General features: G+C 45.6%; 1 protein-coding gene across 1 annotated transcript; it reads right to left on the bottom strand.

The window, feature by feature from the left end:
• Positions 1-7002: 7002 nt before the first annotated feature.
• LOC136474066 (heavy metal-associated isoprenylated plant protein 47-like) lies at positions 7003-8218 on the bottom strand. The gene is made up of 2 exons (XM_066471682.1): positions 7940-8218; positions 7003-7829 (listed from the first exon to the last, which is right to left on the bottom strand). The coding sequence occupies exons 1-2, from the start codon at positions 7946-7948 to the stop codon at positions 7476-7478; spliced, it is 363 nt and encodes a 120-aa protein (XP_066327779.1). The 5' UTR covers positions 7949-8218; the 3' UTR covers positions 7003-7475.
• Positions 8219-10489: the final 2271 nt, after the last annotated feature.

Genomic DNA, 10489 nt, shown 5'->3' with positions numbered 1-10489 from the left:
GAATCAGAATGAATTATGGACACAAGTGAATGTGAGGTGTAGTGGTAGAGGAGATGGAGCGTGAGAGAGAGGTCACCGGTTCGAATCTTGGCCGACGTAAAATATGCAAAAATCATGAAAAAATACATCAACCATAGAGTGAGGGTGTGTGTGGCTGACAGTGGGGACCTCCTCGGTAAAAAAATTGCTATTTTTTTATCCCTTTTTTCGTGGTATCTGGAATACAAATCGGATTTGTAGGGGCGGCTGATAACACCAGTCGTCCCTACAAATTGATTTGTAGGGACGACCTGAAAACCACCCCTATGAATCAGTACTTTTTAGCACCATTTCATAGAAGCGGCTGACAAAACCGCCCCTACATAGATTATCAGCCACCCCTAAAAACCTTTTTATACGTAGTGTACAATCGTACGACCTCCATGTGCTCAAGTGCATGCCGTAGCAAAGAGATCTGTACCAAAGAGCAGGCTCGTAGACAAGGACGTGCATGCAGCTCGGCCGAACAGGCACCAGAATTACGGGGCCCTATATTGCAGCCTTTTAAGTTTTTCAATCGGCCATAGCCTAGCCTATGCCTGTGTCCAGTGGCCCAGGGGCCTGTGCCCCTCCCCAAAAAAAAGTATCATCATATTTGTCGCTGGTTTTGCCGTCGCATGTGTCCCTGCTATGTTAGACTTTGTACATGATCCATAGGCATAGAACTAGTATGTCTACTTATTGTTGAATAGAATCATAAACCTTAGAATATCTACTAGTACCGTAATAGTAAGTAGAATAAGAGAAAAAAGGGAGGGGTAGAAGATGGACGTGTCAAACCTGACACCGCAGAGGAAGTCGATCAAGAGGCGTCGGCCATCTCGTTCGTCGGTGATGTCTGCGCACGGGCAGCGACGTTCGGGGAAGAGGTCGATGAAGCCGTCGCCGTCGGTGGAGCGGGGCGGCGGGTGGCTTCCCGTCACTGACTGCGCCCCTCTAGATCGGATTAGGGTTTATGTTTCGGTAGAGAGCTCGACTCAGGTGAACCTCGTGACTTGAGCCGCCGGCCCCCACCTCTATTTATTGCGTAGTGTGACAGGGGCCCTCCAGCCATAGTGGACTGGGCGCCCCCGATTAGGACGCGGATCAAATGCCTAACTGGGCCGTTAGATCCAGTTTGGGATTAGAGATCAATCTAACAATCTCCCCCTTAATCTGTTACCATCTTTCAATTTCATATCATTTACTTTTGTTCATTCCATTACAGATTAGCGCATAGAGCATGTTTCATCGTCACGGTCAATTGCCGATAGATTTAACAGCTATAACACACCACTCTGTTCTGAAATAGGCTTTCTCTTAAACCCATACCGACTACATGTTCTCTGAACACGTTGGGTGGTAAGCCTTTTGTAAGCGGATCCACGAGCATCTTTTTTGTACTTATATGCTCAAGACTTATGACATGATCTTAAACTTTATCTTTCACAACATAATACTTTATGTCAATGTGTTCAGCAGCACCACTTGACTTATTGTTGTGAGCATACTGTACTGCTGGATTATTATCGTAGTATAACTTAAGTGGTCTATAGATGTCATCAACCACCTTCAAACCGGGCATGAACTTCTTTAGCCAGTTCACCTGCCCCGTTGTCTTATAACACACTACAAACTCGGCATACATTGTGGACGATGTAGTGACAGTTTGCTTTGAGCTTTTCCATGAAATAGCTCCCCCTGCGAGAGTGAATACATATCTAGACGTAGATTTTCTATCATCTCCCGCATAATCAGAATCTGAATATCTCACTATATAAAGTGAATTAGATCTTCTATACGTCATCATGAGGCCTTTCGTTCATTGCAAATAACGTAAGACTTTTTTTACTAATTTCCAGTATTCTGTTCCAGAATTCTTCTAAAATCTACCAAGTAACCCGATAACAAATGTCAAGTTAGGGCGCGTACATACTTGAACATATTACAAGCTTCCGACAGCTGAAGCATATAGAACTGCTTTCATTTGATCGATCTCATATTGGTTCCTGAGGCATTGAAAATTCCCATATCTGTCGTCCTTGACTATAGGAGTTGGTGATGGACTACATTTGTGCATACTAAATTTATTTAAAATACTTTTTATGTATGCCTTTTGTGATAGTCCTAATACCCTTTTACTTCTATCTCGGTGAATCTCGATCCCTAAAACGAACGAGGCTTCACCAAGATCTTTCATATCAAATTTTGAGAACAAAAACTTCTTTGTCTCTAGTAGTAGACTGACATCACAACTAGTAAGTAAGATATCATCCACATACAGGACAAGAAAGATAAACTTCTCATTCTTAAACTTTACATAGACATAATTGTCCTCAACATTCTCTTTAAACCTAAAATTCCTTATTGTCTGATCAAACTTCAAGTACCACTGTTTTGAAGCTTATTTTAATCCATAAATGGATTTTTTAGGCGGCATTCCATTCGTTCTTTTCCTTCTATGACAAAACCTTTCGGTTGTGCCATGTAAACATTTCCCTCCAAGTCCCCGCTGAGAAATGCCGTCTTTACATCCATCTGATGTAATTCTAAATCGTAATGTGCCACTAATGCTATTATGATTCTGAAGGAATCCTTACATGAGACTGAAGAAAATGCCTCATTGTAATCAATACATTCTCCTTGCATAAAGCCTTTTGTCACAAGTCGCGCTTTATATCTCTCTATATTCCCTTGAGAGTCAAGTTTTGTTTTGTAGACTCATTTACAGCCTACTATTTTGGCTCCTTTAGGAATTATTTCCAAGTCCCAAACTTTATTGGCATTCATAGATTTCATTTCATCTTCCATGGCCTCAAGCCACTTTGATGAATGATCACTTCTCATGGCTTCTTCAAATGAGGTGGGATCATCCTCCATTTGAAATTCCTCATTGTTGTATACTTCATAGTTAGCAGGAATAACTGATTTTCTAACTCTTTGAGACCTTTTAGGGGCCTCCACATTTGGCACATCTTCTGTTTGAGGCTGTTGTTGCTCCATCTCATGTGTGGCAATAGGTTCTACAGGTTCCTCATCGTCATTCATTGTTGCCACAGGCGGAATAACAACAGGTGATGGCACCATAATATCTTGCACTGTCGGTGCAGCGACAGGAGGTAGTGAGAAAAATGGCTCATGAATCATCATAGTGGGCGCATACACCCGCTTCTCTTCAAGGTCAATTTCTCGAGCTACCATGCCAACCCTCATCATTTCATCCTCTAGAAAGACATCGTGTCTTGCTTTCACAAACTTTGTATGTCTATCTGGACAGTAGAAACGAAAACCTTTTGACTTTTCTGGGTAGCCAATGAAATGGCAACTTACTGTTTTTGGATCTAGCATTCCAATGTTTGTGTTAAATACTTTAGCCTCAGCATGACTCCCCCACACACGTAAGTGTTTTAGTGAGGGTACTCTTCCTGTCGACAACTCATACAGTGTTTTGGGCACCGACTTATTTGGTACTCTATTGAGAATATGAATGGCGATTTTTAACGCATCCATCCACATGCTCAATGGTAAGGTGAAGTAACTTATCATACTGCGCACCATATCCATCAGGGTACGATTGCGTCTTTCAGCTACTCCATTCTGCTGAGGTTCGTCTGGTGTAGAATACTGGACTACTATGTCATTCTCCTGTAAAAACCTTGCAAAAGGTCCATGAACTTGGTCATATGGGGTATGCCGACCGTAGTACTCCCCTAGGTCCATCTCATTTGGGAGAAACAGTACCACAATGGCAGATTACCAAATCACACAAAAAAGGGGTCATTTTGGTGGAGGGATGTTATGAAGAACCTACAAACTTACAAAGCAATAGCTCTGGTAGAATTCAGAAATGGGAAAACATGTTTGTTCTGGCAAGATGCTTGGGACTATAAATCTAAGGGTCCAGTCACCAGAGCTCTTCTCTTTTGCTAGAAACAAGTACATCTCAGTGGCAAAGGCATAGCATTTGATCGGTTCCAGGATCTCTCCCTCAGGATGACATACAGATTTTTGGCTGAAAACAAGGATAGCTGGTCATACTTATGGGGACAGAAATTCTCACCATCAAGGGCCTACAAAGATTTGCTTGGTCATCATCAAGTCCATGCTTCTCTCAAATGGACCTGGGATTACTTTTTTTCTCTCGAACACGCAGGAGAGCTACGTATCACTGTATTAATAGAAGAAAAACCTGGGATTGCTTCTGCCAGCCTAAGCATAAAGTCTTCTTTTGGCTGCTCATCAAGGACAGGCTTAGTACAAGGAACATTCTAAGGCGAAGAAACATGCACCTGCCCTCCTACAATTGTGTTCTTTGTGATCTTGATACTGAAGAAACTTTACAGCACCTATTCCTTCATTGTCCGTTTGCAAAAAGATGCTGGGAGTTCATTAATTTGCACCTTCCCAATAATGCAGAGTTTCCTGACATTGTTATTGAAATAAAAGACAACCTTCAATCTCAGTTCTTCATGCTGGCAATCATTCTTCTCTGTTGGGCCATCTAGACTTCAAGGAATGATCTCATTTTCAAAGCAACTCAGCCTAGCCTTCAAGTCTGCAAAGGAACTTTTCTCAGGGAGATTAAGCTTCTCTCAAACAGAGTAAACAGTAGGAAAGCTCAAGCCTTTGATCAATGGAGTTCCTCCCTAGCACAAGTGTCATAAGTGTCAGGAGTACCTCATCTTTTTTGTCTCTTTTTATGTTTCTTGAATTCTGACCGGCTACTCTGTACTCTGTTGTCTGTATTGCTTTTATACTTCTTTAATCAATAGATTTGCACTGTAAGGGCGCAAGCCCTTCCAGTTTCCTACAAAAAAGTCCTTGGAGCCGCTCGTCTGCAGCTAGCAGCAGCAAAAGGGCATCGGTAGCGCCACAGGAATGGACTGTTGTTTCTCGCTATGCAGCTGATAAAAGCGAGGTGAAGTTTGCCATAGCATTAGGGCCGCATCGCAGGGAGGCATCCATGGCAGGTGGCAACAACGTTTGCCACATCGTGTTTCCCCCTGACGATTCGTCGCGCGCCCCCAGCCCCAGCAGGTTACAGCGGGTTGGTGACGCTTTCCTGGCGATTTTTGTTTTGCTGACAGCTCCGTTGCTTCTTCTGTCCCGTATAACAACCGGCTATATTTTTTTTTAACAATGCCATATCTTTCAATTAAGACGAATAAAATTTATATTCAAGCAAATGTACCAAGCGTGGCGCCAAACATCACGAAAGGTTAGCCCACCCACGCAACGCAGTAGAGTACACACTACCATGAGTCATTATTTCATTGCCGAGCATTGTTGCAAAGCAGCCAGCAACTCCGACTTTCTATGGTAAACCACCGACGACATATCCTATGATGTCAAACCAACGGACTCAAAGCAGGAGGCTGCAATAGGTCATCGTTGCCGAGCTCAACGGCTTCGCGAAGAGCAGCTCCGACTTCGCGAAGAACAACCGGCTATATCTGTCTTAGCTTCTTGGGTTATAATCATAGTGTACTGTATTACGACTTCATATAAACAGTTAACTTGGTTGTTGCAATGGCGGGCGTCTTGGAGGTGTTATTCTTTATCCACAATTCAATATAAAAAAATAACTGGCAATTCCTTCTACAATGGTTAACGTTTTGTTGAGAGCTATGCTAGCTAGCTAGTAATGCATAATGTCAGGTATTTATGACGGCTGCGATGGTGTAAAAACCATACACTACTTAAAAAAAACGCTCGTGTATTATTAGGCTCAGTTTGGCACAGGCCAACTTCACCATTGAAACTATTTTTTTTGTTTTTTACTTCACAAACAGTTTTTTGGGCGAAGCTAAAGCTATTTTACAAATCGGTTTGGTAAAACAGCTTTAAGTGATAGACCAAGACAATAAAATGACTGTATTACACTTTTCTTTTCTTTTTTATTTTTTTCCTCGTCTCCTCATGGGAGTCTCTTTCTTCCTCCAATGCCGCTCGCGTAGTCGCACGGATCCAGACCATCCTCGCGCTGCGCGTTCCTCTCCGATCCGATGGCTGCACTTAGCACCCGGCATGGCTGCGGCGCCCCGGCTCCTTCGCCTGGCTGCATCCCAGCGCTCGCACCTCCCGGCTCCGCACCTCCATCTCCCAGCGATGGTGCCCCTGGCCCCACGCGTTGGCTCCTCACCACCCTCGCGCGGGAGCCCTAGCGGCCCTGGCGGCTACACCCGGGAGCCCTGGAGGTTGCTCGCGCGGCGAGCCCGGAGGCCTCGACGATCGTGCCCCGAGCCCCGGCGGCCCCACGCGGCGGCAAGCCCGCACTGCCGCGCCCCAACCTCCGGCGGCAACGAACCCTGGAAGCCGCGCCCTGACCTCCACCAATCGTGCTGCACGCGCTCCGCGCGGTAGACCCGCGCACAAGAGTACGACGGGGAGCATGTGTTGGGGTCCACCTGTGTCAGGTGAAGCTGAGATAGGCTTTTTTTTTTTTTTTAGCTTTATCCCACCTCATGTCTACGTGAGAGAACAAAATAGATTCATGGGCGAAGCAATTTTGAAAACATTCGGTTTGAAAAAAAAAATAGCTCACAACATTTCGTGGAGACGTGGAGGGCCTTGATGATACATGCACTCGTGAGACCGTCAAACCTACTGAATTGATGGAACAAGAGCAATTCGAACTTGATTTTTGACTCATGGACAGGGCATTTGAAAGAGAAAAATTCGATGCTAACCAACTGGGATATGAATAGTTCTAGTAGGCATCTTGGGACAAAAAAAATCTGAATCAAGGGCATAACTGAAACCCGGTGATTAATGCTTCACCCTTGGAGCTCTTAGTTAGTAACCGGGCAGGGTAGGTCAGCAGATCTTTCATGAACAGAGGAGAGCCAACGAATAAGCGTGGAATCAGCCTCATTTGTGTAGCGGCTGTGTAATTAGGCTCATCTTTTCTTTTAACTAAAACATGTTGTGTGATCGTTGTGTAGCTCCCGGTTGAATTTGCATCAAACTATCATTGGCGCAGTGTATGAAAACCTTCTTCCATATTTAACATAAAATTATACAATATTTTTCTATCTTAATAAAAAAAAGATATGTAACGCTCTGGTGTATTCGAGAAAAACAAAAGGCATGAAACGTGTGTGTAACACAAGAATGAGCAAAGCTTGGAATATTTCTTGAAACCGGACCTGTAAAGTGTAAACTGTACGAGTGCCGACAGCCGAGTGCGTAGTGACGACCTATAGCCTGTTCGTTTGGCTGTGGCTTGTCGTAAACGATCGTAAATTTTCAGTCAGAATAGTATTTTTTTCTTACACAAACTAACCAACGGTACTTCTTCATAAATCAGCAACAATACGAACCAGCCAACCGAACAAGCTGATAGGCGTGTACATACCTCTCTCAAAAAGAAGGGATGGAGAATTCCGTACACAAACTACACTTGCACACCTTTTTTTCCAAAAAAAAAAACTATACATATGCACAAGCTGAGTGGTCTACATTATGGAGCAGGTGCTGCCCGGCCGCGAGTAGGGGTCGTAGACGACGCCGACCGGCGGCGGCGGCGGCGGGTAGTGGTAGTAGTACTGGGTGTAGTCGGCGACGGGGTCCGGCTTCTTCTCCTCCTTCTTCTTGTCCTCGCCGACCTCGACAAGCTGCGCGTCGCCCATCTTCTTGCGCAGGTCGCTGGTGAGCTTGATGGAGTCGACGCCCTCGCCGACGACGACGACCTGGTCCTTGCCGGCTCCGGCGATGGCCACGGAGTCGACCCCGCCCGCGGCGGCCACCAGCGCCATGGCCTTGGACCGGGACTTGTCGCTCGCCATCGGCACCTTGATCACGATCTTTTGCTGCAGAGTCAGGAGACGCACACACAAGCAGTGTCAGTTTGAGCCGAAATTAGGAGCAGAACAGACAGACAGCGCGCAAATGAAGAATCGAGCTGATGCAGTGCAGGTACCTTGGCCATGGCTGATTTAAAAGATTCAGAACGCCCCGCCAAGGATCGGTCGAAGAGGCTTGGAGTGATTTGGTGTGGAGATCCGACTATCCGAGGGCTGTGTTGTGTGGAGGCTCGAAGCAGTAGTTGCTTTGCTGTGGTGGGAGCTGAGCAGAGCAGCGTCCCCTGAGCTGCTATATATAGCCGACCGGACCAACGGGAGATGAGCTCTTCTTGTCCATGACCCGGCCGATGTGGTCACTGGGTGAGGACAGAAGAGAAGACTTGGACTCAGAGAGCGCGTGCCGGTCGCCTCGTCCAAGTCTAATGGCCCCTCCAAACGCGATAAGACAAAGGGAAACCGTGTTCAGACTTTGGAGCACAGCACACTACCGGCACATTTTAGCATTCCGCTGGCGGCCAAGGAAGCGCTCTCCAGTCGACGGCGATCGATCAGGTCAGCGGTCCAGCGCCGAGAAGAAGGAAGCCCCAAACAGGACGACTGTTATACGGTCAAGACGTCATGCGCATGCAGGCTTCCGGGCGGAGAACACCGGATGATCGGATCCCATCCCCGGTGATTCTGTACCGATTGGCTAATCATCCATGGTTTCCGATCCCATCAGTTCAGTGCTACGTACGATACTGATGGGCAGACGGACACCACAGTCACTGTACGATACTGACGCGCCCGTCTCGCACGCAACGCCCAGCAATGTAATTAATCTACAGCTTGCTTAGGGTGTGTTTAGTTGAGCTGTGGCTGTCGAAAAAAACTGTTGTGGGCTGTGAGCTGTGGGAAAGCTGCTGTGGGTTGTGAGTTGTAGAAAAGCTGAAAGTTGTTTGGTCTATCTTTATCTCTCTTAAAACAATTATGGAAGAGCTTTTTATTCCACCAATTTCGAAAAACAGAAAGTCAAAAACCAAAAGCAGGGTCAAACCAGTTTTCAAAACTGTACTACGGAAAAACAGCTACTTCTAAAAAAACCACCTAAAAAAGCAACCCCTTTAATTAGACTTTTGGCTTTTAAGGAAAAAAACCAAAACCAAAAGCCCAACAAACGGACCCTTAATCATTCCATCCACGTGCGTGATCTGGCCACTCTTGCTGCTTAGCTAGCTCCATGGATTCGCTTCAAGATTAACGAACTCTCTCGCCGCCAGCCGCGATATTATTATACCAGTACGGAGTAATTGTCAATAATAATATCAATGATCTGGCATGGTAGAATAGGCGTCGCATCAAGTGGCACATCGCCGTGGGACCAATAGTGAACATAGAAGCACGCGATTCTCTTCTTGTGTGTCTCAGTAATAATTATATTATTATATACCGAAAAAACAAAAGGGGAGCTTGACCTCAAGTCAGCGATAATTGCGATGTGCGGGGATGATAATAAATTAATAATAGCGTGACAGTCCAGCCAGTCCGGTAGTAACGTTCGTTCTACTCTGCGAAAACGAGTGATGACTGATGAGTCATTCTAAATGAAACGATTAAGGTTTTATTTGGTTCTCTAGTCTATGGACTAAAAATTTTACTTCACTTTAGTCCATAAATTAAAAGTAGACTAAAGTGGTGTTTGATTCTTTTGACTAAAGTGAAGAGAGATGATAATAAATAAGAGGCATGGGTGTCCCCAACACCTTTTAGTCCATTTTACTCTAATTTTATGAACTAAAGGACTAAAGAATTTTAGTTCACTCTTAGTCTAAGTATTTAGCTATTTAGTCCGACAAACATCCCCAATGACAACCCATGCAGGGGCCGGAGGCCGGAGCCAGTCCTGGAGGACGACTTGACCTGGGACGACGACTGACCAGGCGAGCGATTCGATTCACACGGCGCGTACCTCGAAGGCTGGACAGCAGGTTGTTCCGTTCCGGGACCGGAGCGGAAGGGGAAGGGGACCACGCGGCGCCAGCGCCACGGTATCCGGTACACGTTAACTGGAGAGCCAAGTTCGCAGGAACGAGGTACCGCACTGGGGCCTCGAGGAGCTTTTGCTGCGCCGCAACCAGGCCCGGACCTGTCAAATCGGTGACCTGGAGGGGAGCCATAAAGATGGGCCCTCTAATATAGCTATAATATATATCTCTACCATTGTATCAACTCTTCTATGTATTTCTTCATTTCTCTTCTCTCACTGCCAAATGTTTGCTTTCAAGAAACATGAGGTCACTGAAATTTTAGAACAATTAGCAAGTAATTTACCAAAATTATGCCATGCTAGATTCAACTTTAAAATCAACAGAGTTAGTACATTACCTAGTTGAGAAATTGAGATAACAATTATTCACTAAATAGTGTAAGGTCACACACTGCCCTAGCTGCAGCGAGTGCACAAGCGTCTCAAATCTTGTGTTCCAAAGAATAGAAATTGAAGGAAAAAGCAAATTGGGCAAACATACGTACCTGAATGGGAAGTCTGAAACACCTCACGTATGGACTCGTCACTCGCGTCGTCCGGAATCACGTGGCTGCGGCCGGCTGTCAGCGAGGTGGCGACTCACGACGAGGCCGCATGGAGCGGCGAGGTTGCAGCGACGGCGAGGGCGCAACGATGCGGC

The sequence above is a fragment of the Miscanthus floridulus genome, chromosome 8 (genome assembly GCF_019320115.1).
Source record: "Miscanthus floridulus cultivar M001 chromosome 8, ASM1932011v1, whole genome shotgun sequence".
NCBI classification, from domain to species: domain Eukaryota; kingdom Viridiplantae; phylum Streptophyta; class Magnoliopsida; order Poales; family Poaceae; genus Miscanthus; species Miscanthus floridulus.
Note: the sequence above shows the minus strand (reverse complement) of the source record. Positions and strands in the feature narration are given on the sequence as shown.